Source organism: Hippocampus bargibanti, linkage group LG01 (assembly GCF_051943395.1).
Source record: "Hippocampus bargibanti isolate YZ-2025 linkage group LG01, ASM5194339v1, whole genome shotgun sequence".
NCBI lineage: Eukaryota > Metazoa > Chordata > Actinopteri > Syngnathiformes > Syngnathidae > Hippocampus > Hippocampus bargibanti.
This window is the reverse complement of record NC_142734.1, coordinates 5,296,911-5,324,850: the sequence shown is the minus strand read 5'-3', so window position 1 is coordinate 5,324,850 and position 27,940 is coordinate 5,296,911. Positions and strand designations below refer to the sequence as shown.

The 27,940-nt window shown below is 40.1% G+C and overlaps 1 protein-coding gene across 4 annotated transcripts in view; it reads right to left on the bottom strand.

Moving 5' to 3' along the window:
* Nucleotides 1–647: 647 nt before the first annotated feature.
* The window catches only part of ccn5 (cellular communication network factor 5), a 29,145-nt gene continuing 1,852 nt past the window's right edge, over nucleotides 648–27,940 (bottom strand). For 2 of the 4 annotated variants that reach the window (XM_088991908.1, XM_088991923.1), the window contains exons 2-5: nucleotides 12,762–12,978; nucleotides 10,537–10,785; nucleotides 5,381–5,598; nucleotides 648–1,794 (exon numbers count right to left, since the gene is read on the bottom strand). In XM_088991908.1, the coding sequence (XP_088848034.1) occupies nucleotides 1,504–1,794; nucleotides 5,381–5,598; nucleotides 10,537–10,785; nucleotides 12,762–12,879 (876 nt within the window). In that variant the 5' untranslated portion in view covers nucleotides 12,880–12,978 and the 3' untranslated portion in view covers nucleotides 648–1,503. Of the gene's footprint in view, nucleotides 1,795–5,380; nucleotides 5,599–10,536; nucleotides 10,786–11,222; nucleotides 12,719–12,761; nucleotides 12,979–16,131; nucleotides 18,035–27,940 lie in introns of those variants that run through there. The other 2 variants (XM_088991898.1, XM_088991915.1) reach the window with 2 other exon arrangements.

The window sequence follows — 27,940 nt, the reverse complement described above, 5'->3', positions numbered from 1 at the left end:
TACAACTATTCCATCAAGCCATCAATGACCATCACAAATGCAAATAAAGTGACTTTATGATACAATGCAGTGTATTTCTTTCATTACAATACAATAGCACATTTATTATACATAGAATAAGGTATGTTGTGTGTAGTTTTAAGGCTTATTTAGTTGAAAAGTATATTTTATGGAAACCCGGGAACGGATTATTCCCATTTTAATGGTTTCCTATGGGAATTTTTTTTTTGAGACACACACTTTTTGCCTTACACACTCTGTCTGGGAACCAATTAAGTTCGTAAGTTGAGGTCTCACTGTATTATATTTGGAAAAACGTTTTCATTCAATGAAGGTGCGCCTTATATATGGAAAAAGTTTAAAAATACACATTTATTGGGGAAGTGCCTTATACTACAGTGCGCCTTATACACCTGAAAATAAGGTTTATCTAAGTCATGTTTATTTTTATTCACGATACATGTGGAAACTTTGGGTTAACACAGACATGTCAAAGATGTGATGGCCTGATACTGTATGACTGATGAATACAGTATACGGATGAATACAGTATAATGTCATATTGTGTCAGTAATCCTCTTCTGGGGATTACTTAGCATTTATCACTCCTATTCATATCATTACAAATGTGACAGTGTTGTCAAGTATGGTGTAACTATAAGCACGTTTTATTAAAAATGCATGGCAATGAACAATGAAAAATAAAAAATCTTCACCGGAATCTGGAAATATACACAATATGCATGACTGTTCACACTGAAGTGCAACATTGAAGGTACAGTGTTATGAACAGTAGGAAATGGTCAAAGTCTATCTGGGGAATATATATACAGTACACACATCTCATTTTTCATGTTATCTGAAAACGTTTTAGTATGGGAGGCCAAACTGAAAAGGAAAATACAGACGCTCCCCAACATACGAACAGGATACGGTCGTTCGTAAGGTGAATTTGTTCACAAGTTGGGGGCTTTGAGGCAGCTCTGTGTACGAAAAAAAATTCGTATGCCAAGGTAAAATTTTCATCTATTTAACATTCGTAAACCGAAAAGTTTGTCAGCCAAGGGGTTTGTAAACCAAGGTATCACTGTATAGGGCCAGAGCTACCAGCAAATTTTAGTTCGCTGACGAAGCTTCTTGGATGAGAAGCGAAACGTCCGACCCCTTCAAAGAAGTACAGATGACGGCTGAAGAAACCTTTTCATCGATACATTTTTAAATGTTCTCTCTCGGAATCCACACCTTGGTAGATGTTATAGTTCTCGATCGAAAAATGTCTTGAATGAAAGGGAATTCAGCGTGAAGTAGATTTAGTCATTTTAGGCCTGGGCAGATGTGTGTTGTGACTTTGCAGGACATAGTAATGGACATACTTCGCAGGATATACAACTGCATCCGTACATAGATGTTTTTTCTTGATCTACAAAATGGTCATTGTCTCTTTCCAGGCCTAACCGCAGATAAGCCAATCGGTTTTAAGATTGGCGTTACCGTGGCAACCAGTCAGGGTCTGTATCCCCAAAGAGCCGGGTTGGTGAACGGCGAGTAAGGGCACTTGCTGTGGCAGACGCACGAGTGGATCACCATGACCGCTCGCCGTCGCAGCGTGCCGGTGGGGCAGCGAAAGGCCACGTCGGCGGTGGAGGTGTGGAACGGCGTGCAGCAGCGAGAGTCGTTGCAACCGCCGCAGTATCGCAGCCGGAAGACGCCCGTGCTGCTGCAGCCGTGATGGACCAGCCGAACGGGCTCGGGTGACATGTAGCTGACCGTGCACTGGCCCTGCTGCTCCCGTTGCTGAAACGGCATAAAAGGACACACCGCAGTCAAATTAGTCCAGCATGGAAGTCATATCAAATCCAGGTCTCCCTTTCAAGGGTCATTTGGTCAAGATGGTAAATTATTGTAAAAAGTACAGATGTATGTGGTAATAGTATTTTTTTAATCATCTCACATGATAAATTAGTAATCATGCTTCAAAATGTACATTATACAATGAACATACAACTGCACCTGGATGGTGGATGGATGGATGGATGGATGGATGGATGGATGGATGGATGGATGGATTAATGGGATTTAGGGTGTATGGATCAATGAATGGTTGGATGGGGTCTTGGATGGATGGGGTTTTGTTGGATGTATGGATGGATGCGGTTTTTATAGATGGATGGGGAGAAGGAGTTTTGGATGGATGGATGGAAGGGGGTTGGGAGGGATTTGGGATGGATGAATGGATGGATGGGGCTTTATTGATGAATGGATGGGATTATATTGAATGGATGGATGGATGGGGTTTATGATGGATGGATGGGTTTTGGATGGATGAATTGGGTTTTTGAATGAATGAATGGGGTATCGATATATGGTGGATGGTGTTTTGTTGGATGGATGGATGCGGTTTTTATAGATGGATGGGTAGAAGGGGTTTTGGATGGATGGATGGATCGAAGGGCGTTGGGAGGGATTTGGGATAGATGAATGGATGGATGGGGCTTTTATGGATGGATGGGGCTTTTATGGATGGATGGATCGATGTGGCTTTTATGGATGAATGGATGGGATTATATTGGATGGATGGGGTTTTTATGGATGGTGGATGGGCTTTCTAGGATGGATGGATGGGTTTTGGATGGATGAATTAGGTTTTTGAATGAATGAATGGGGTATCGATGTATGGTGGATGGTGTTTTGTTGGATGGATGCGGTTTTTATAGATGGAAGGGTGGTGTTTTGGATGGATGGATGGATGGATGGGGGTTTTGTTGGATGGATGGATCTATGGATGGATAGGGTTTTGGATGGATGGAAGGGGTTTTGGATAGATGGAATAGGTTTTGGATGGATCGAGGGATGGAAGGGGTTTTGGATGGGATTTTGGATGGATCAATGGATGGATCGGGCTTTTATGTATGTATGTATGTATGTATGTATGTATGTATGTATGGATGGATGGATGGGGCTTTTATGTATGTATGTATGTATGTATGTATGTATGTATGTATGTATGTATGTATGTATGTATGTATGTATGTATGTATGGATGGATGGATGGATGGATGGGGCTTTTATGGATGAATGGATGGGATTTTGTTGGATGGATGAGGTTTTGGATGGATGGATGGATTGGATTGGATTTGGATTTGCCTTTATTAGTGTCAGAGTGGAGAAATTTACAATTCACAGCAGCAAAGTTATGAAAAGAATGAAAGTAGAAAAACAAAATACAGGAGCTGCTGAAAAGGCAGCCACTCTCGCGTCGCCGTCTTGAAGTCAAAAGAACAAAAAAAAACTAAATAACAAATAACATGACAACACAAAGATGGATGAATTGGGTTTTTGAATGAATGGATGGGGTATAGATGAATGGTGGATGGTGTTTTGTTGGATGGATGCGGTTTTTATAGATGGAAGGGTGGTGTTTTGGATGGATGGATGGATGGATGGATGGATGGATGGATGGGGGTTTTGTTGGATGGATGGATCTATGGATGGATAGGGTTTTGGATGGATGGAAGGGGTTTTGGATAGATGGAATAGGTTTTGGATGGATCGAGGGATGGAAGGGGTTTTGGATGGGATTTTGGATGGATCAATGGATGGATCGGGCTTTTATGTATGTATGTATGTATGTATGTATGTATGTATGTATGTATGTATGTATGTATGTATGTATGTATGTATGGATGGATGGATGGATGGATGGATGGATGGATGGATGGGGCTTTTATGGATGAATGGATGGGATTTTGTTGGATGGATGAGGTTTTGGATGGATGGATGGATTGGATTGGATTGGATTTGGATTTGCCTTTATTAGTGTCAGAGTGGAGAAATTTACAATTCACAGCAGCAAAGTTATGAAAAGAATGAAAGTAGAAAAACAAAATACAGGAGCTGCTGAAAAGGCAGCCACTCTCGCGGTGCTGTCTTGAAGTCAAAAGAACAAAAAAAAACTAAATAACAAATAACATGACAACACAAAGATGGATGAATTGGGTTTTTGAATGAATGGATGGGGTATAGATGTATGGTGGATGGTGTTTTGTTGGATGGATGTGGTTTTTATAGATGGAAGGGTGGTGTTTTGGATGGATGGATGGATGGATGGATGGGGGTTTTGTTGGATGGATGGATCTATGGATGGATAGGGTTTTGGATGGATGGAAGGGGTTTTGGATAGATGGAATAGGTTTTGGATGGATCGAGGGATGGAAGGGGTTTTGGATGGGATTTTGGATGGATCAATGGATGGATCGGGCTTTTATGTATGTATGTATGTATGTATGTATGTATGTATGTATGTATGTATGTATGTATGTATGTATGTATGTATGTATGGATGGATGGGGCTTTTATGTATGTATGTATGTATGTATGTATGTATGTATGTATGTATGTATGTATGTATGTATGTATGTATGTATTTATGTATGGATGGATGGATGGGGCTTTTATGTATGTATGTATGTATGTATGTATGTATGTATGTATGTATGTATGTATGTATGTATGTATGTATGTATGTATGTATGGATGGATGGATGGATGGATGGATGGGGCTTTTATGAATGAATGGATGGGATTTTGTTGGATGGATGAGGTTTTGGATGGATGGATGGATTGGATTGGATTTGGATTTGCCTTTATTAGTGTCAGAGTGGAGAAATTTACAATTCACAGCAGCAAAGTTATGAAAGGAATGAAAGTAGAAAAACAAAATACAGGAGCTGCTGAAAAGGCAGCCACTCTCGCGGCGCCGTCTTGAAGTCAAAAGAACAAAAAAAAAACTAAATAACAAATAACATGACAACACAAAGATGGATGAATTGGGTTTTTGAATGAATGGATGGGGTATAGATGAATGGTGGATGGGGTTTTGTTGGATGGATTGGGTTTTTATAGATGGAAGGATTGTATTTTGGATGGATGGATGGGAGTTTTGTTGGATGGATGGATGCATGATAGGGTTTTGGATGGATGGAAGGTGTTTTGGATAGATGGAATAGGTTTTGGATGGATCGGGGATGGAAGGGGTTTTGGATGGGCTTTTGATGGATGGGGTTTTTGATAGATGGATGGGGTTTATGGATGGTAGATGGATGAATGGGGTTTTGTTGGATGGTGGATGGGGTTTTCTTGGATGGATGGGTTTCGTTGGATGGTGGATGGATGGGGTTCATATGGATGGATGGGGTTTTGTTGGATGGCTGGAGGGGATTTTGGATGGGTGGATGGGATTTTTATGGATAGATTGATCAATTGATGGTGGATGGGGTTTTCTTGGATGGATGGTGGATGTATGGATGTACTGATGGATGGATGGGGTTTTGTTGGATGGATGGATGGTGGATGGATGGACGGCTTCATCCTTTCAACTCACAATGTGTCCGTTTGTTATGGGGAGATGCGCATGACAGGGTCGCACTTTACAAAGACGAGTTTCCATTTGCAGCTTGCAGGCCGCATTGCGGTTGGACACTCGCGTGGAGACGCCGGCCCCGCAGCTCTGAGAACAGGCGCTCCATTCGGTGCTGCGCTCTGTGCAGACGGAGGCAACCGGCAGCGGGGGCGGTGGCTGCGCAATGTCTGCTCTCATGGCTGGCAGGAAAATCACAGACAAAAGACACAGAAACACAAGGGAAGTGAAGTCATGTTAGAGGTCTAATCATTGCCCACCAGGAAGCCCTCAGACACAACCTGAATAGCCTGTGAGTAGTGTTTTCTCAAAATTGCTCTGAACCTCTGAGAGCCTCGATGTAATTTAATTTGCAGTACATCTTGTTGAATTGTTATGGAAACATTGCTGCCACACCAGAAAGAAAGTCTCCATTTTGGTGAAGTTCTCTGTGGGACTTACAATTGACCCCTGAGGTACACCAAGTACCTCAGGGGTCAATTGTTTCAGTCCAAACAAGTGCAGGTGAACTAGTGCAAGTGCTCCTATTTGATACGCCTGATGTAGGTACAAGTTAGAACTGACTGACAATAATCAGAATCATCTTTATTGCCAATTATGTAGTACACACAAGGAATTTGTCTCCGGTAGAACACGCTGCACTAGTATCATCCTAAAAAATTGCAAAGAGGCACTAAACAACTATATTTATGTTACTGTTTAGAGATTTAATGGCTTGGGGGAAGAGGCTGTTTAAATGTCTTAGTGTGCATGGATCGGTAGCGCCTGCCTGAGGGGAGTCGCTGGAAAAGGTGGTGGGCAGGGTGCGGAGGGTCCAGTAGGACTTTCCACGCCCTTGTTTTGATTCTTGCAAGTCCTCGAGAGTGGGTAGGGCAGTGCCAATGAGGTAATATGAATCATTTTGTGGAATATTGCCCACGCCTTATCTACACGCGACCCTTTGGAAGCAAATCAGACCCTTTGGAACAGATTTGTAAGGCTCCCCTTTTCAAAAGGTAGTGTTCCAGTGCCATGATTCAAATGTGGGGAAACACACTTACATGTCACCACTTTTCCTCAAGATTTTTGTAATTGTGTATAACAGTCTTTGTGGCATTGATACTGTATACAAGCTGGCCTTCCCACACCAAAATAAACACCTTCAATTTAGCAAACTGAGTGTATCTACCCCAGTCAAGGATGACGCCTCGTACTGATGTCCAAAAACGTTTAAAGGACAACCGACGTCTCCGGACAAGTTGTGTCCATAATTTGTAAAATGGCTTCAAATGACTTCGACCGAGCGTATTTTACAAAGATTCCACCGCATATAGCTATATTTTACATTTTAAGACTCGCGCTGAATATTCCGGAAGTCTTGTTTTTGAGTTGGTGACGAGTCCGTACGTGACGTCACTGAGGGAACGCTCCTGACCGAAAAAAGGACACATTGTAGCAGTCCTTCCGTTCACATCAATGTATTTTGCTGTACTTGTTTGGTCTGAAAACCTCGTGTTGCACCAAAAAGCCGCAAGACGAGGGCGACCAAGCTCCATGTAAGGAATTTATCAGCCTGTGGAAACGGGCTGTTTAATTCCTCACAAGAGCTTGGTCGCCATTTCCCCCCAATGTTGCCTCAAAATGGCACGGAATAAATTATTTAATCGATTGCAAACATGTATGCTTTCCTCTTCAGAACTATTTGAATCATATTCATAACTGGATGTGTAACAAGAAAGCACATTCTCCAAATCTGAAGCCATTGTTTTGATTCTCCAGCAATGGAAGACGTCTTGGCGTGACGTCACGAACTGGGGTCGGGACTTTCTGAAAATGCCCAATTCATAGCTCAATTTTTTGAAGATTTTGGACACTTTAATAAGTCATTTTTATTGGTGTTTTGCATTTGAATAAAAATATCATACTGCGTGTTTTGGGTATTTTAGATGCTATAAAACGTTTTTCTGATGTCAGTTAGGAAACAAAAAAGTGATGTCGCTTGTTCTTTAATGTGGAACACAGTGAAAACTAAAAGACATTTAAAACAACAATCGACATTACTACAATATGTTCGATGAGACATATTGTACGAGACAAATTAATAACGTACCATGTGCACCTTGTAAACCGAAAGTAGACAAACTTTAATGACATAGACTTTATCGTTTCCTTTCTCTGGCGATTTCACTTGCGATTTGTCTCGTTCTGTCTCTCTCTCTCTCTCTCTCGCGATTTCTCTTACGTGACACCGAACCGGAAGTGATCATGACAACATATATGTAAATAAAGTATTGAAGACGATTTTAGGAAAAACAATACATATGGAGATTCACATAGAAACAAATACTTTGACAAATTAAGACCAAATAAATTGTATGTTTGTTGTCATGGCAAACAAATGACAATATCGGCACCAGTTACACCGAGAGTAAATTCATTTGTAAGTAATTTCAGGAAAGAGCACCTGCATTGGGAAACTGAGACATTTCAAACCACACCTCGACAAAATGTTGCCAAACTCCAAATTCTTGCGGCATTGGAGAAAAAGTCTGTATTTAACAAACAGGTGGAAAGACTTTGACCCATGTAACACTGCACACGGAACAGAAATGAGTTAATTTTCCAGCATGCAAAGGTATTCCGTGAAACTCGCTCCGCCCTAATATTCCCCGCTGTGCATGTTTTTGTCATTTCTCTATAAATATTCGCAAAGTTCTCCCCAGTGGCTCGGTGATCGTTCGTCCATATGGCGACACGGTGCTTGGTCATGTCTGCGAGTTTAAAACTGGGCAGCAAAGCCAAGCCGCATTTCAATGGGGAGAAAGGCGCAAACAGATCTATTAATAGCATTTCCTAGCAACAAGCAGCTGTGTTAAATGAAACACGAGTGGATGTTACTCCTCTGAGTGTGAGAAAGACAGACAGCGACACAGAGAAGGGAAATGAAGCCATTACCAAAACATTTGAAACGTCAAACAGTGTCTGACTACATTCAAGGGACTATTCAAGAGAACATTTTTTGTTCTTGAATATCTGCTTAACACATTCCCTGCCATTCACAAATTTATTCAGGAAATGAAAATAGGACGTAGAGCGCCATTCCCGAATTTGTTTGGGTTTTATTTTTCATACTTTGGTGCCGATAAAGCGTTGGCTGTGGCCTCTGGCAATGTATTTTTCTTTTCCATAAGGAGCAGCATTTCCTTTTTTTCCATGTTAGCGCTTTGTTTCAGCTTCAGTTGTTGTTCAAGCGTTATATAAACCAATATGAATTCATTGCATTGTATTTTGGACAGCTGCCCTCATTTCAAGCTCATATAACTCCAGACCCATATAATTTAGGAATTAACTATTTTTTTCCGATGAAAGAAGAGAGTCTAAGGTTTCTAATGCTGAATTGAATGTTTAGGTAGTCCTAAAACCTGAAATCTAGCGAGCTAGCTATCTATTTTCTATCCATTTGCTATCTATTAGCTAGCTACCTAGCTGGCTATCCTTTTGCTATCTATTTGCTTTCTATTAGCTACCTAGATATCAATCTATTTGCTCTGCATTTTCTATCTATTAGCTAGCTACCTATTTGCTATTCATTTGCTATCTATTAGCTATATGTCTAGCTAGCTAGCTATGTAGCTGGCTATTTATTAGCTGTATGGCGATCTATCTAGTTAGCTAACTGTCTAGCTGGCTCTATATTGGCTATCTGTTAGCTAGATGGCTAGCTTTCTATCTATTTGAGTTACTTCCGGGTTGAGTGAACGCTGGCACATGTGGCTGCCTCTTCTCACCCGCAGTGTTCGACCTCGAGTGTTTTGAAAGGCGCTTTGAAATGAATTGGATTATTATTATTATTATTATTATTAAAACCCAATATTCTGTAGGTCCTAGAATTCAAGTGACAATGACAAAAACCCTGGCACTGGAGTGGATGCATTTATGCATGTCTGGCAATGAATTAGTTAATTTGATGGCTTCCAAACGCTAGTTTTGGAAGAAACGACTGAATGAAGTGAAACAAAACAAAGACAAAATCTCCTAGTGTGGCCGACCGCATGGCTGTATCCGTTGGAGAAGTAAACACCAAGCCACAAAGTATTGAATGTGAGTCACCAGAGTGATGTAATTGAGCTCGATGAGCTCTCGGAAGTTGAGATCACAAATGACACCTCCCTCTTTTCTGCTCCGAGTTGAGAAGGAATAATCTAAATTTGATCCAATATGTGGTAACGTTATGTCTAATTCTTAACTCATTCACTGCCAGACAATGTGCAAAAATGTGTCCACTCCACTGCCATGGTTTTTGTCATTTTCACACGATTTCCAGAACCCACAGAATATTGAGTTTTAGGATTACATATACAGTGAGACCTCAACTTACAAACACCTTATCTTACAAACTTTTCGTCTTACAACCGTTAAATTTATGAAAATTAAACCTTATAATAAGCACTATTTTCATAATACACACCCACCACGGCTGGCGGAGTGATCTTCGGCGGAAGCACACGACCGAACAGCACCAGAGGTTAAGTTACCAACAGTCCTTATGGAAGGTGGCTCTCCTTCCATAAGCCATCAACGACCATCAAAAAGGTAAATAAAACTATTTTACAGCACAGTTTATTTCTTTAATTACAGTCCTCATGTAATGCGCCTCTCTTTCCAAACAGAAATTCCCTTTGACCTTCGACCTCCAACGCCATTCCATCAAGCCATAAATGACCATCACAAATGTAAATAAAGTGACTTTATGATACAATGCAGTGTATTTCTTTCATTACAATACAATAGCACATTTATTATACATAGAATAAGGTATGTTGTGTGTAGTTTTTTAGGCTTATTTAGTTGAAAAGTATATTTTATGGAAACCCGGGAACGGATTATTCCCATTTCAATGGTTTCCTATGGGACAATTTTTTTTTGAGATACACACTTTTCACCTTACACACTCTGTCTGGGAACCAATTAAGTTTGTAAGTTGAGGTCTCACTGTACATTCAATCCAGCGTAAGAAAACTTGGACACTCTTGTTTCATAAAAAAAGAGTTCATTCATAAATTATATGGGTCTGGATTTATCTGAGCTTGAAATGGGACAGGAATTGCGACAACGTTGGCGTTGACTGTCATGCAATTTACCTGTGATGGCGTCCTGAAGCACAGAGTTGTCCAGCTGTTCACACACCCACTCCTTGCAGCATTTCCCCGGTAGCCGAACATGTCGCGGATGAGGACAATCGGGAGTGGGCAGGCGAAAATTCAGGGGACACGCTGGCACGCAACTGACGCCGCCGCCTCTGCAGTGGCAATGGACGTCACACGAGGGCTGAAAAGATTGGCCGTCGTGGTAGCTGATGCCATTGACTTCGCACGTTAGATCTTCCTGAGCTGAAAAGACAACCCAAGGATACTTTACAATTAAAAGAACAAGACACAGAACAATAAAACCATACATACAATGATAAATAATAACATAGCTGATTTAACCGTGAATGCAATTTTAAACAAATGGGATTTGAGGTAGGATTTGAAAGTATCCTCACGTGATCTCACATATAGTGAGACCTCAACTTACGAACTTAATTGGTTCCCAGACAGAGTGTGTAAGGCGAAAAGTGTGTATCTCAAAAACTAATTTCTCATAGGAAACCATTAAAATGGGAATAATCCGTTCCCAGGTTTCCATAAAATATACTTTTCAACTAAATAAGCCTTAAAACTACACACAACATACCTTATTCTATGTATAATAATTGTGCTGTTGTATTGTAATTATTGTAATGAAAGAAATACACGGCATTGTATCATAAAGTCACTTTATTTACATTTGTGATGGTCATTTATGGCTTGATGGAATGGCGTTGGAGGTCGAAGGTCAAAGGGCATTGCTGTTTGGAAAGAGAGGCGCATTACATGAGGACTGTAATTAAAGAAATAAACTGTGCTGTAAAATAAAGTTTTATTTACCTTTTTGATGGTCGTTGATGGTTTATGGAAGGAGAGTTACCTTCCATAAGGACTGTTGGTAACTTAACCCCTGGTGCTGTTCGGTCGTGTGCTTCCGCTGAAGATCACTCCGCCAGCCGTGGTGGGTGTGTATTATGAATATAGTGCTTACTATAAGGTTTAATTTTCAGAAATTTGACGTTTGTAAAACGAAAAGTTTGTAAGATAAGGTGTTTGTAAGTTGAGGTCTCACTGTATGTGAAATCAACCAAATTTATAATGACCTGAATTCCTGAATTTAAGCTCACCCTTAGATCAGAACTTGTGTGCAGTGATACAAGTTGAAAAGTTTAATTCAGTTTTCACACTAATTTATTCTGATACACTATCAAAACAATTTTCCCAATTAAAAAAATTACCAATGTTATTAAAAAGTCTATTCCATTCCGGCTTCCAAAAAACACCACAATTGTTTTGTTTTGTTTTTTAATAAAAGAAGCAGAGTTGTAAATATTAACTCATTCACTGCCAGACGATGTGCAAAAATGTGTCCACTCGAGTGCCAGGGTTTTTGTCATTTTCACTCAAATTGCAGGACTCACAGAATATTGAGTTTTCAGACTACATAAACATTCAATTCAGCGTAAGAAAACTTCGACTCTCTTCTTTCATCAGAAAAAAAATGTGTTAATTACCAAGTTATATGGGTCCAGAGTTATCCGAGCTTGAAATGGGGGCAGCTAAAGAAAATACAATGTAATACATACATATCGTTTTTTTATAGCGCTTTAACAACAGCTGTTGTCGAATAAATTCGGGAATGGTAGCGAATGAGTGAATTTGAACATATGATAAAATGTAATAAAAGCGTACATTGCGTTGTGTTAATTACATTTAAAGGACAACCGACGCCTCTGGTTGTTGTGTACTTACGAACATTCGCGTTACAAACAATGGTACATACGAACATATTTGTCGTAACATGTGTCGTATTCTCTACAGTTGTTTTTCATTTCACCTCCATTTTCCAGGAGCTTAAATGTTTCACTGGAGTTGCTTAATTGTATGTACAGTAAAGTCTCGTTATATCGATATTCAATGGAGTCCGAAAAAATATCGATATAATCGGGACTATTGATATATCCGACCCTGTTTGCATGTAATTTTCTCCGTGCGTGCATAGAAATAGTATCGATATAACCGGGACTATCGATATATCCGATATCGATATAACGAGACTTTACTGTATTTATATTTTTCGATTTTTACCAATTATTGCCTGTTTTTTGGGGTTCATGGACCAGTTGGCCAGTAACTCCCGTCCCATCCCCCTTACCTAATAAAAAAAACAGTGACAAACCATTGCCGATGTCCTGCATTGGCAGGACCCCGTCAATCCTGTGAAAGGAGCTACTCACCGACACACTCCCCGGGGCCACCAGGAAAACTGGCGCTGTAGTCACACGTTAGACCCCGTTGGCCGTCGCATAGAAACTTCTCAGTGCACTGTTGGCCTCGCTGCCGCGCGCACACCATACAGCACCGGCAGCCGTCCGCCACTAAGGGAACTCCCGGTGGGCACTTGGGTGCAGAATGGGGGCAGAGGCACGACCCGTCACACGACTGACATGACACCTGCGAGAAAAAATATTGCATTATTTTCTGCAGACAAGCCACATCATGGATACCACATGTATTATCATTTGTGGTGGGAATTGGATTGGATTAGCCTTTATGAGTGCCTTTGAGGAGACATTTACATTTCACAGATTCAAAGTTATGAAAGGAAGAAGTAGGAAAAACAAAATACAGGACCCGCTGGAAAGGCAGCCACTCTCGCAGCGCCATCTCAAAGCGTCCTTTTCACCAATGGATCAGGGACGTCATGGTGAAATGTACATGTATGCTACAAGCTAAATGTTGAAAGCAAACACAAAGCTGTAGCATCCATTCACGAAAAGAGACGGTCTCACATCGTAAATCCGCTTCAATTCCAAGCTGCGGCCGTTCTACAAATGCATAGGCACTCTGCAAATACTTTGTCCTGGATATGATTTATGATTTTTTTTCTCTATTCCTAAGGACAGTGTTGCTTTGAGTGCCTCTACGTATGACATTTTCAAAATACGACCCACAACTTGATCAGTTTTTTGGTTTTGAAATAGGAATGAAATAGAGGGTGGAAGCAAATATCTAGTCTCAATGCATTCCTTGCAGTATTGAAAGGCACTTAGAAATGAAATGTATTATGATTATAATAATAATAATTATTATTATTAGTAGTAGTATTTGTATTATTATTATTATTATTATTATTATTATTATTATTAGTAGTAGTAGTAGTAGTAGTAGTAGTAGTAGTAGTAGTAGTAGTATTTGTAGTAGTAGTGGTAGTATTAGTAGTAGCAGTATTCAGAACTCAGGAAATCAGAAAACCTTTAATGGTCCCACAACGGGGAAATTTGCAGTATTATTATTATTAGTAGTAGTAATCGTAGTAGTAGTAGTATTATTATTAGTAGTAGTATTATTAGTAGTAGCAGTATTCAGAAATCAGGAAATCAGAAAACCTTTAATGGTCCCACAATGGGGAAATTTGCAGTACTATTATTATTATTATTATTAGTAGTAGTAGTAGTAATCGTAGTAGTAGTATTATTATTAGTAGTAGTATTCGTAGCAGTAGTATTATTAGTAGTAGCAGTATTCAGAAATCAGGAAATCAGAAAACCTTTATTGCTCCCACAATGGGTAAATTTGCAGTATTATTATTATTATTATTATTATTAGTAGTAGTAGTAGTAGTAGTAGTAGTAGTAGTAGTAGTATTTGTAGTATTATTATTGGTAGTATTATTAGTAGTAGTAGTATTATTATTAGTAGTAGTATTATTATTATTATTATTAGTAGTAGTATTAGTAGTAGTAGTGGTAGTATTAGTAGCAGTATTCAGAAATCAGGAAATCAGAAAACCTTTAATGGTCCCACAATGGGGAAATTTGTAATATTATTATTATTATTATTATTATTGTTATTTGGACAACAAAGTTGTACTTCACTTCATTTGATGACACTAATACAACAGTCAACCTGGCCAACTGTCCATAGACACCGTAATACATTAGTTACAATTGTGTTTTGAGCTCATATTTTCCATGTTATGTGATGAGCAACCACGGACGCACATTTAATTCCTCTTTCAAACAAATAGTAACAAAATTTAATAAACACAAGCAAATTCTCAGATGACGTCATGATGGTCCCAAATGACAGCGATTTAATAGCCAATCTACTCCTTCAACAGCAAGCCAACATTCTTATTCTCCATGGCACTTTTTAAAAGTATGCACAGATTCAACTTCAGATTGATTTGCACTTAATATGTATGTAGATTGGTCTTACTGTAGATTACAAGTGTCAAAGTCAAGGCCCGCGGGCCAAATCCGGCCCGCCACATCATTTTTTTCGGCCCGCGAAAGCAAATCAAACTTGTTAAATTCCATGATGATTGCTAAAATCTGAGTCAAAATTTAACATTTTTGGATGTCAACCACAATAAAAGTGATTATTCTTGACTTCAGATTTGAAAACGAGTTATTCATTAATTTGCTGTGTGCTCTATATGTAATATTTGAAGGGATTTAAACATTCTAATGGGTTCCCCAAATTCATAACGGCCCTCGAGAGGAAACCATAACTACAATGTGGCCCGCGGCAAAAAATGACTTTGACACCCCTGCTGCAGATGCATTAAAATGATACCATACATGCTACAAATAAGAAAAATTATGTCTTTCATGAGTCTCTGTGTATTCTGCAATGGTATTCCTCATCAGGCTAATATTAGCATTAGCATGTGGCTTGTCGGGACATCTAAGTTCAGCTGCCTTCAACATGCATCGTTTAACAAAGTCACCGTCGGCTTTGATGCTAATGCTATTTGGATAGCAATTAGATAGCTGCCTTTTACTGCTGTGCTCTGGCTGAAAGTTAACTGCTGTTTCTTCAGACCCGCGAGCAATTCTTCCAACTTGATGAATTGCTGCAGTCATATTTTTTTTGCTGTGATGAGTCTGACATTTTGGCTAATGAGGATGTTGAAATCGCGGTTGAAAAAAACATTGCTGTTTTCTTTTACGTTGATCGAAACAGCGCCACTCTGCCCCCCCCTAGTGGACAATCTCCGAATTGCACCTGATGAAAATCTGAATTCTGTGTCGTTTGTGCATTTTTTCCACTTTTAAATTATCCTGTGGGCCTAATCAAACCTCCTTGGGGGACGGTTCCGGCCCACGGGCCATATGTTTGACACTCCTGCCTTAGACTGTCTTCTTCCATCAGAAAAAAACAGTTAATTCCTAAATGATATGGGTTTGGAGTTATATGAGTGTGAAATGAGGGTGACTGTCCAAAATACAATGCAATACATACATATTGGTTTATTGAGCGCTTTAACGACAGCTGAAGCTGGAGCAAAGCGCTAACATGGATAAAAGGGCCCATTTGTGGGAAAGAAAAAAAAACATTGCCAGAGGCCATGGCCAACGCTTTATCGGCACCCAAGCAAGAAAAAAAAAAAAAACCCGAACAAATTTGGGAACGGCGCTCGATGCCATATTTTCAATTCCCGAATAAATTCCTGAATGGCAATGAATGAGTTAAAAGTGACTTATTTTCAAGCAAAAACATAAGGAAATGAATTTAGGAACCAAGAAGAGATGGAAATTAAAATGTCCCTGTGGATTCACGAATGTCACTTCCTCCACTACAACCGCGTTTGAGGCTCACCTGCGAGGTGGCAGACAGCAGCAGCATCAGGGTCATCAAGGCTTTCACGCAGTCACGCAGTGATCGGTCCATGAGGGCAAAAGTCTACTTTGGTCTCGGGGTCTGCGTATGTCTCCGATGCTTGGTCTGTGTCTCGCCCCTCTGGCCAGCTGCTGACATTTATAAAGTCTGCACTCTGATGTCATGCCGCCGCGATGACTACTGTGTAAACAGCCACTGGAGCGCCATCACAAATGTTTCGCATTCCTCCTCCTCGCTGCCTCTTTCCACTTCCAGACGAAGTTCCCTCCCTCTCTTTCCAGCTGTGTGATCTTCCAGTTTATGAAATGAAGGAAGACACGGGTAAAATGACGATTCCACTCTAATTGGCGAGGGAATTCATTATGCGGATGTTTTTACACCAGCCAGTCAGATACATTTTTTCCACTACTCCATTCCTCAAACGAGATTGGATCCGTGCCTTTCATCTGCTTTCCACGATGAGGCTGCAGGGCCATCATCTTGCTTCTCGGAAGTAAAATATAGACAGGGATACCTCGGTTTATGAACCCCTTGGCTTATGAACTTTCCGGTTGACGAACGTTAGATTTCTGAAAAGTTTACCTTGGCATACAAACTTTTTTCATACACGGACGAAGCTGCCTCAATGAGTCATGTGTCGTTCGCGAACGGGCCCGTTCTTCTAACAACAAAATGGCAGCCGATTAGAGACAGGCAGATGACAGTGAGTTTGTTCAAAGTTCAAGCTGCGAGGTCACAGACAAGCTAGTTCAAAGGCAGCGTAGACTGAAAGGTTCAAATATCCCAACAATCAGGCTCCACAAACAACCCGCACAAGCCATCTGTACACTTGATGCAAAAAGCTAAACGGAACGCAATTGATGAGGAACTAGATACAATTATCACAGAGAAAGCACCTACAAGGGATCATTCCTCAAGATGGTGAAAGAAGAAGGTTACGTTCCTCATCAAGTGTTTAATGCTGAGGAAACCGGCCACTCCATTCTATCAAGCCATCAACGACCATCACAAAGGGAAATAAAACGACGTTATTATAGAATAGTTTATTTCTTTATAATTTTATAATACCATAGCACATTCATTACACATACAATAAGGTATATTTTGTGTAGTTTTAAGGCTTAGAAAATTTGAAAGTAGAAAATGATGTTTTATGGGGACCTGGGAACGGATTATTGTCATTTTAATGGTTTCCTATGGGAACTTATTTTGTGGGATACACGCTTTTCACCTTAGATACTCTGTCTGGGAACCAATTAAGTTCGTAAGCCAAGGTATCACTGTATGTAATGAGATGTTTTTCCGGTGACCGGTGGTAACTTTGTACAGTTAGCTTGTTGCCTTTTATCAAAGTGTCGATAGCTTTGTGTTCCAAACAGGCCCACAATACACATAAAGTACATCATTGATGTAACCGAGAGCTACAGATTTTTTTCTATCTTGACATTTTTTTATTATACAGTACAGTTTATTTCTTTAATTATAATACATTGGCACATTTATTATACATAAAATAAGGTATATTTTGTGTAGGCTTAGAAAATTAGAAAGTAGAAAATTGTGTTTTATGGGTACCTGGGAACGGATTATTCTCATTTTAATGGTTTCCTATGGGAAATTAATTTTTGGGATACACACTTTTCGCCTTACACACTCTTTCTGGGAACCAATTAAGTTCGTAAGCCAAGGTATCACTGTACTTGATAAAAACATACAATGATGATACGATGATGGAGAAGTCTGCAAAAACAGCTGCTTGTTGTATAGTGAGTTGAGTTTCTGCCATCACACAGTGCTCATGTCTCAAGTTTGCACTTGCAAGTCAGAGCGAAAAAACATTCACACCCACAATCATAGCGTTAATGAGCCGTGCAAAAATGTGCCCACTCCAGTGCCAGGGTTTTTGTCATTGTCACTTGAATTCCAGGACTTATAGAATATTGTTTTAGGACTACATAAACATTCAATGCAGTGTAAAAAAACCCTAGACTCTCTTCTCTGTCATCAGAAAAAAACAGTTAAATCCTAAATGATACGGGTCTGGAGTTATATGAGCATGAAATGAGGGTGGCTATCCAAAATACAATGCAATACATACATATTGGTTTATTAGCGCTTTAACAACAGCTGAACTGGAACAAAGCACTAACATGATAATTCATCATTTCCTTGTGGAAAAGAGAAAAAAAACATTGCCAGAGGCCATGGCCAGTGCTTTATCGGCACCCAAGCATGAAAAAACTGAACCCAAACAAATTCGGGAATGGCGCTCTACGTCATATCTTAATTTCCCGACTAAATTTCGGAATGTTAGCGCTTTGTTGCAGCTTCATCTGCTGTTAAAACGCTATATAAATCAATATGTGTGTATTGTATTTTGTACAGTCGCCCCCATTTCAAACTCAGATAACTCCTAGAAAGAAGAGAGTCTAAGATTTCTTACACTGCATTGAATGTTTATGTAGTCCTAAAACTCAATATTCTGTGGGTCTTGGAATTCAAGTGACAATGACAAAAACCCTGGCACTGGAGTGGACACGTTTTTGCACATTGTCTGGCAGTGAATGAGTGAAAGGTCAAAAGAAAAAAAACAACATGAGCTTGACCACCCACAGCATCGGTCGGGATGATGTCATCACTTGAATGTACACAGTATGTACAATGTTCACAAATGCAGCCAAGTCAAAATAACAAGGTTCTCTGGGTGGGCAGTGACAACACGACTAATAAACAGAGCCAGACCAACTGAGTGAGAAGTATCAAGGGTATGTGTGTGTGTACGTGAATTTTAGTGTGCATTTATGTATGTGTGTGTGTGTGTGTGTGTGTGTGTGTGTGTGTGTGTGTGTGTGTGTGTGTGTGTGTGTGTGTGTGTGTGTGTGTGTGTGTGTGTGTGTGGGCTGCAGGTAGGGAGCCAGTGTAGGATTACCGCAGGCTTCCAGTGGTGAATTCTTGAAAAACTATTCTTCCTCTTTCCTGGCCACCTCCATGAATGACAAGCAACTACACACTTTGAATTGTAAATGTCACCACCGCTACAAAAGGGGTCGTAAATAGAGATCGCAAAAGTATACACGAAAAGACAGTACAGACGCTACTAACAACCATTCAAGTTTGTAGTAACATATAATGTATAAAGTGGTGGTGATACCAGATCAAAAGAAGTATACACGAAAAGACAGTACAGACGCTACTAACCACCATTCAAGTTTGTAGTAACATATAATGTATAAAGTGGTGGTGATACCAGATCAAAAGAAGTATACACGAAAAGACAGTACAGACGCTACTAACGACTATTCAAGTTTGTAGTAACATATAATGTATAAAGTGGTGGTGATACCAGATCAAAAGACGTATACACGAAAAGACAGTACAGACGCTACTAACGACCATTCAAGTTTGTAGTAACATATAATGTATAAAGTGGTGGTGATACCAGTTCAAAAGAAGTATACACGAAAACAGTACAGACGCTACTAACGACCACTCAAGTTTGTAGTAACATATAATGTATAAAGTGGTGGTGATACCAGATCAAAAGACGTATACACGAAAAGACAGTACAGACGCTACTAACGACCATTCAAGTTTGTAGTAACACGTAATGTATAAAGTGGTGGTGATACCAGATCAAAAGAAGTATACACGAAAAGACAGTACAGACGCTACTAACGACCATTCAAGTTTGTAGTAACATATAATGTATAAAGTGGTGGTGATACCAGATCAAAAGAAGTATACACGAAAAGACAGTACAGACGCTACTAACCACCATTCAAGTTTTTAGTAACATATAATGTATAAAGTGGTGGTGATACCAGATCAAATGAGGCAATCAGGTCAGTCGTAGACCCCATACTCAGGCAGGACAATAGAAGTAAGGGAGTACTAGCCCTCTGCTCCCCCCAACCTGAGAGCAAGGACCAAGCATAGCAGAGTCTGGCACCGTCACGTCTGGACACTAAGGATATATATATATGGCCAAAACTACCAGCAAGATTTTCGTTCGATGACGAAGCCTCTTGGATAAGAAGCGAAACGTCCGACACCTTCAAAGAAGTACAGATGAGGGCTGAAGAAACCTTCTCATCGATGGACCACTCCTGTACGACTGAGAGTTTACACAGAATTAACATATGATGTATTATCTCCAGTGTTACATGTACATACCTATATTTGATTACATTTTCATTTTTCAGTACAAACCAAGACAGGTTACTTACTTGACCCCCCAAAAAAACAGGCCCCAACTCTAATTAGGCCCAGTTTCTTAGTGTTTTGTCTGAATGAAATGAAACTTTAGCCACAAGTAGTTTATTATATTCAAAACATCACATCAAAACAGTAAGGTCTTTGGCCTTTTTTTCTCCGTTCTACAGCATATGTTCTAGGTGGCCTCCATTTAGCATTTCTTCCGTGCATTTCTTGAGGCGCAGCACAAAGTTTTCCATGATGTTCCTACAGACTGAATTGGTAATGGCTCTCATCTCCTCCCTGATGGCTTTCTTGAGTTCCGTGATGGTTCTGGGTTTCCCTGCATCGACTCTGCCCTTAAGATAGCACCAAAGAAAAAAATCTGGGGGGCTTAGGTCCGGGCTATGGGACAAAATTAGTCTTGAGACTGATCACTCGGCCTTTGAAGTTCTCTTTCAGCCAATCTCGGGACAGGTTTAGATGCTATCTTAAGGACATCGTCTGCACAGTTTCAATTTCATTCGGACAAGACACTAAGAAACGGGGCCGAATTAGAGTTGGGGCCCGTGTATTTTGGATCACCCTGTATAAGCCTTAAAGGACAACCGATGTCACTTTTTTGTTTTTGTCCGGAGGGGTCGGTTGTCCTTTAAAAATACTTATATAAGCCTTAAACATACATTCCATACAAAATATAGCACTGAAGCAACTTACGAACACATTCACCTTCCAAACGACCGTTCGGAATGTATCTCGTTCATAAGTTGGGGAGCGTCTGTAACTGGAACAAAATATCTTCAAGTATATACGTTGGGAAGAGGCTGAGAAAAAAATGGGACCGAAAAGCAATGACAAAGGACAACATTGTGTCATTTTATCATGCCAATGGCTATATTGTATGACAGGTAGCTGTGGGATACTCCTACTGTTGGAGAAAGATAGAGCATGACAGCATTCTCAGAATACCGAACTACTGTAGATCCTTTGAGAGGACACAGGGAGAGAAAAAAGAGAAAAATACACAAAAAGAAATCAACACCTGTCAAAAATTGCCTTTGGAGGTGAAAACAAATGCTCCGATGTGTTAGGATTTGGTGTTTGGGTGACCGTTGGACTTTAGCCAGTAACATTCCAGCATCCTGTTGACTCTGAAAAGTACGCTTTGTGCAACTCCAACATTTGTAGCCTCCCAATATTCCGGTTTGTGGTTTCCGAGTAGTGCCAAGAAGCCATAACTGATTTGGGAATTGTGACTCAATGCAAATAGACGCATTTAACGGACAACGGTGGACACAAGGGGGCGGATGCAGAGTGGCTATGGGGGCTGCCTGCCTGACGTTTTGGCACCCGCTGATGGTTTTCCGCAGGGAACCTCCAGACCAGGCACAGGTCCCAACCTACAGCCAAGGTTCCATGACAGTAGTTTTCAAAAATGCTCCTTTAGTTATGTCAGCCCACCTGGACAACTTTTGTAGCATTTACTGTAATAGGTTATGCAGTGTTCTGGTCATTATGTTTGCCTATGTTATCCAATCTTTCCTGGACCTCATTGAGCCAAGCCACATATTCAAGTTTCATGCTGTTATATGCTTAGTCAACACGTGTGACTGGAATACACAATTGAAGCACAGACAACCTGGGGTCTGGCATTGCACAGAAGTTAGGACTTGGGAAACTCCTTATCACAGAAGTAATTTAGGACTTCAAACTCCTTCACAGGAAGAGCTCCTTAGCCAGGTTACACATTTATCAGTTCATGGAAAATACAATGTTTTATTGCTTATAGCTGTTTGTGCTTAGAACTCAAGTAATTTAATTATGTCAGTAATTAGCAAACTTTTGCAACAATAAATGAAACATTCACAAGAAACATTCACATCATTTTTTTTCACCATGATCACTTAGAAAAACATGTTAAATGGTTTCAATCAGTCTCTCAGGTGGTTTCACTTTCCTTGAGGATTTTCGGATAGCATGTCCTGGATTTAGAGGTGTTACAACAGTCTCTGTTACTGTCTCTGTTCGTTGACTTGCTATGGTTGGTTCTTTGAGAAGATCTCGGCGGTTTCTTCTTAAAACAGAACCTTCCTCTGTCTGAATGTTGTATGACCTTGGTTGGACCTGACGCAGAACAGTTCCTTTCTGTGACCATGTGTCTGTTTTATCTTTGTACCGTACTTGGTCACCGGTGTGTAGTTCAGGTAGGTTCCGTGTTCCTCTGTCATGGTAGAACTTTTGTTTTTGTTTCTGTTGTTCTTTGATCTTCCTCACTTTCTCCCCTGTGGTATTGTCATCAAGAAAACTATGTTTTACTAATGTATCACTTTAATTTGCACGTACTCTCGATAAGTAGCTTGGCAGAGGGCTGCAGAATTCAGACGTCTATCAAGAATGGCTGCGTCTCCTGCCGGCAATAATAAGACAATCTTTCTGGGTTCGAGTCTCTGTCCACAGTGTCCGATCGAAAATCTCTGACAGTGGGTTACCTGTTCGGCGCAAACTCAATGACATTTTTTTGTCCTAAAAAGGGCAGAGTGTGTTGAGATTGAGATTTGGGCCTATAAGTAAGTAAGACCTGTCAAATACAGGAGTTCAAGTCAAAATCGAGTGGAATCTCTTCGATACAAAGTCAAAGTCCAGGCTTTTGGCAAGTCGCAGCAACTCGAAGTCTGACTCAAGTTAAGTCATTTGACTTCAGTCCCCCATCTCAGGCTATATCCAGTTTTTGTCACATTTTTTGTGAGGTGGTGTCCGGTGTGTGGTCAACAGAACATTCCTGCAGCTGTTCTTTTTTTCCCCCTTTTGATACGCGCATGAATTCCATTGATGATGTTGTGGTGACTCATGATTCCAGAAAAGATTGAAGAGAGGATGGTCATCGTTGCATCAACAAGCAGACCCTGCTCGTGGTCATTGACTGGACTCTCCAAATCCGTCTGCCTCCATTCTTCAACACCCACACCATGTCAAATACTTTCCTCTTACAGCAACAATCTTTTTTTTTTCTTCTTCCTCGGATCAACATCCTCTCTGGAAGGGCAGGAGCCAGTGACTTTGCACATGGAATGACCGTATGAGGGCCTCATTAAACAAAAATGTAGAGAAAGGAGCTCTGTTTGAAAGGCACCGGAAATCCAGGTGAAACTGGTCATGCTAATGTCGGCCCACCATAGCATGGCGGTTCCTGGCTTGAACATGAGTGGGTCACCACATCAAGCTCTTTTTCATCCCCTTTTTCACTTAATACAGTGAAAGTGATCAAACTGAGCCCTTTTTTAAGAAGTCCAAGATGGCGCCCGAGTAGGCAACCGTCAGTAAGTGGAACGGATACGGAATGTCCTATTTTTGTCCAAGACATTCATCGAGGAGACTGTGCTGAGCGCTTGCGCCTTTTTGACAGCACGGATATGCCAGCACTGTTTTTGATTTGGGAGGTGACATTTGACTGTCATCGCTGGACAGCTCTGGGGTGATTGTGCTTTTTTTTGCGTCTGTAATGGGCAGCATTTTCACAGACCCACTTTTTTCAGCGTAAAGGTCAGTGCTGTTGGACAGGCTGGATGGATGCATGGCTTACGGCCCACGATGAGAAGAAAGGAGCGTCAGCGCAGAGCGCCAATGTGTATGTGTCACTGTTGCGGCTTGGAATTGAAGCGGATTTACGTGGGAGAGGAGATGGTAGACAACCTCTTTTCATCAATGGAAGCTACAGCTTTGTGTTTACTTTCAACATTTCAACATTTAGCTTGTAGCAGATGTCCACATTCCATCATGATGTCCCTGATCCACTGGTGAAAAGGACGCTTAGATCATCTCTTCTTTCATCTAGAACTGCTTCATGCAACAAAGAGGGTGCAGAAAGTGCTTAAGATTGAATGACTGTCTGTGTCTGTGTTGTCACTATTTGAATCATATTCATATTTCATCATTTTGCTGCTGTGAAATGTAAATTTCCCCACTGTGAGACTAATAAAGGCAAATCCAATCCAATCCAATAATTAGAGGAGTAACAAGAAAGCATATTCTCCGAATCTGAAGTCATTGTTTTGATTCTCCAGCAAGGCAAGACGTCTTGGGGTGACATCACGCACAAGGGGGCGGGACCTTCTGAAACTGGCCACTTCCGGGTTCTTTTTTTTTTGCAGATTTTGGACATTTTAAGTCATTTTTATTGATGTTTTGCATTTGACAAAAAATATACTGCGTTTTTTGGGTATTTTAGATGCTATAAAACGTTTTTCTGATGTCAGTTAAGAAACAAAAAAGTGACGTCGGTTGTCCTTTAAACAACATTCAATGTCCGTTCAAGCCTTTTAAGGGAGAAATCGTTTCAACTTTAATGTCACGAATTCCGATGTGTTGGTTCCAACAACATACAAAACCTTATTGTAAGCGGGGGAAAAAAAAGATGTGTGGAACATTTCATTCTCTGTTTAGTTATGTCATCGTAAAAGTCTCAGAGAGGAAAAGTTTGAAGCGATAAATGCTCAAACAGCTGGAAAACAAGGCAGGCTTCCGTAAGAAATCTCGGAAAGGTTTCCGTGTAATTCCAGTTGAATGTTTTTGCGCAGAAATAACATGACGAGTGGTAGCTTCAGACAATAATGAGGAGAGTGCTTTTTTTTTTAACTTATATTTTAGACGGGTTATTTTTGGACGGGTGAAATTCAATGGAAATAAAAATTAACAAACATATTTGCTTTAAAAAAACATGTATGCATGACGTCTACTGTAGTCCAAACAGTTGTAAAAAAATATCGCTCCAAAGCCAATGACGACAAACTTGGCCGAATGTTTTCTTTTTCCCGGCCCAAATTGGGATGTGAAGTTCCAGTCATTCCAGCTGGACATTGTGAAAATTCCACCACGATGCCGCAGGAACGCCAAAAAGACGGTCGACTTCCTGCTGTACACGTAGGTCAAGGACCTTGAGGTCATGGGCCGCACAGAGAGACAGTGAGGACAGCAGATGGCCTCCATTCATACAATATCTATTTATCTAGCTAGATATCTATTTGCTATCTATTAGCTATTTATTAGCCGGTTGGCTGGCTGACTAGCTATCTAGCTAGCTGGCTAGTTGGCTATCTATTAGCTATCACGCTATTTATTAGCTATCTAACTAGCTATCTATTTGCTATCTATTAGCTAGCTTTATATCTATTTGAGTTATTTCCGGGTTGAGTGAACGCTGGCGCGTGGTGCTGCCGCTGCTCACCCAAAGAAAAACTTATACTGCGACTGTGAAGTGACCTTGAGAGGTTTCGAAAGGCGCTTATAAATGAAATGTATTATTATTATTATTATTAATATTATGACATTTTTATATCATTTTATTCATAATACATGTCAAGATCAAAATTTTCAAATTGTATCATTTTTTATTTCTGCTTTGGTGCTGTAGGTGTGAATAATTCCCCATGGTGCGACGCCTATATTTCAAGTCCTAGTTTCAAAGAGTTGTAGTTGTAGTTGTTAAGAATGGTTGGACAGTTCCTAAGCTAGCAAAAATAGCATATACTGCAATTTTAAGACGTTATCGTGAATCCACGCGTTCAGAGTAAAAATTCGAACAGTTTAATGACAGTATTTCTTAAGTTTCTTCAAGTCACAAATTATTTCCTGGTCAAACGACATCCTCTAGTGGACGTGTATTAAATCACACCACACTCGCAGGTGTGGATTGATTCGGATGTCGCACTAATGGGTGCTACATGCACACTCCGTCACTGATAAATAGATACAGAACGCATAAAAAGGAGCGTGGATTGGAGATTCAAAAGCTATTTTATTATTTATCATTTATTCATGGTTTTATTGTTCTGTGTATTGTTCTTTTAATTGTAAAGTGTCCTTGGGTGTTCTGAAAGGCGCTTGTAAATTAAATATATTATTATTATTATTATCATCATCATCATCAATTGTAACTACTGAGTGAACATAGTAAATGAAAGAAGGAACAACCCCCCAGAAAATTACATAACAATTAAAGGACAACCGACGTCTCCGGACAAGCTGTGTCCATAATTTGTAAAATGGCTTCAAATGACTTCTACTGAGCATATTTTACAAAGATTCCACCGCATATAGCTATTTTTTACGTTTTAAGACTCACACTGAATATTCAGGAAGTCTTGTTTTTGAGTTGGTGACGAGTCCGTATGTGACGTCACTGAAGGAACACCCCTGACCGGAAAAAAAGACACATTGTAGCGTATTGTATTGTAAATGTATTTTGCTCTACCTGTTTGGTCTGAAAACCTTGTGTTGCACCAAAAAGCCGCCAGAAGAGGGCGACCAAGCTCCATGGAAGGAATTTATCAGCCTGTGGAAATTGGCTGATTAATTCTTCACAGGAGCTAGGACGACATTTTTTGCCTCTTTTTGGGTGATCCATTTCCCCCCAATGTTGCCTCAAAATGGCACGGAATAAATTATTTAATCGCTTGCAAACATGTATGCTTTCCTCTTCAGAACTATTTGAATCATATTCATAACTGGATGTGTAACAAGAAAGCATATTCTCCGAATCTGAAGCCATTGTTTTGATTCTCCAGCAATGCAAGACGTCTTGGCGTTTACGTCACGAACTGGGGGTGGGACTTTCTGAAAATGCCCAATTCGCAGCTCAATTTTTTTTGCAGATTTTGGACACTTTAAGTCATTTTTATTGGTGTTTTGCATTTGAATAAAAATATCATACTGCGTGTTTTGGGTATTTTAGATGCTATAAAACGTTTTTCTGATGTGAGTTAGGAAACAAAAAAGTGATGTCGGTTGTCCTTTAAAACCCAATGTAGGAGTTTTTCGAGACAAGCCTTCACACGGCTGCTTGAAATTGTGGCCATGTGCATAGATATCTGAATGTCTTTATTATACTGCCCCCTTGTGGCCATGATGTACCCACCAGAAGAAGGCTCACTGAAAAGCAGTGTAACTTAATTATGAATGATAATACTGGGAAATGCTATTATCATTATCATGAATAACAATTATATCCACATTGTGGTCACAATTATTTTTTTCCTGTGTCTGAGGCCCAGTAAATATATCCAGACGGGCTGGACAGAACAATGCAGGCTGATATTCAGATGAATCTTTCACTGTGCTAGATACTTTCGTCTTCCTGTTTTAGCAACTGTCATATCATAAGGGCGTCTGTCACAGTGACACAGCAATGGACATTTTTACAACCATCCATCCGTACTGATAAGGGTTTTATGACTTGTTAAGAGTTTTTCTTTGATTTTATCTCAAAAATATCCTCACACTGCACTATGCTTAGGCAGAGTTCAATGTAATTACGATCATCATTTCCCCATGTTGGTATGAACGTGTTGCGCTAAATCCTTCCACTGTGAATTTTCACCTGAATGGAATCACAAGAAGAAATGGTACCTGTTCATGTTTGTCAACAAGTGATACCACAATAATTCGACGTGACGAACCACTGACTTGATATGAGTGTCATGACAAAAATATTTAGGGTGCTACATGTCCATAGCTCCCTAAATAACTCAATTTCAGGAAATATTTGGGTGAATGTGATTTTTCTGCTATATAGATTCAGAATTCCCCTTGATTCGCTACC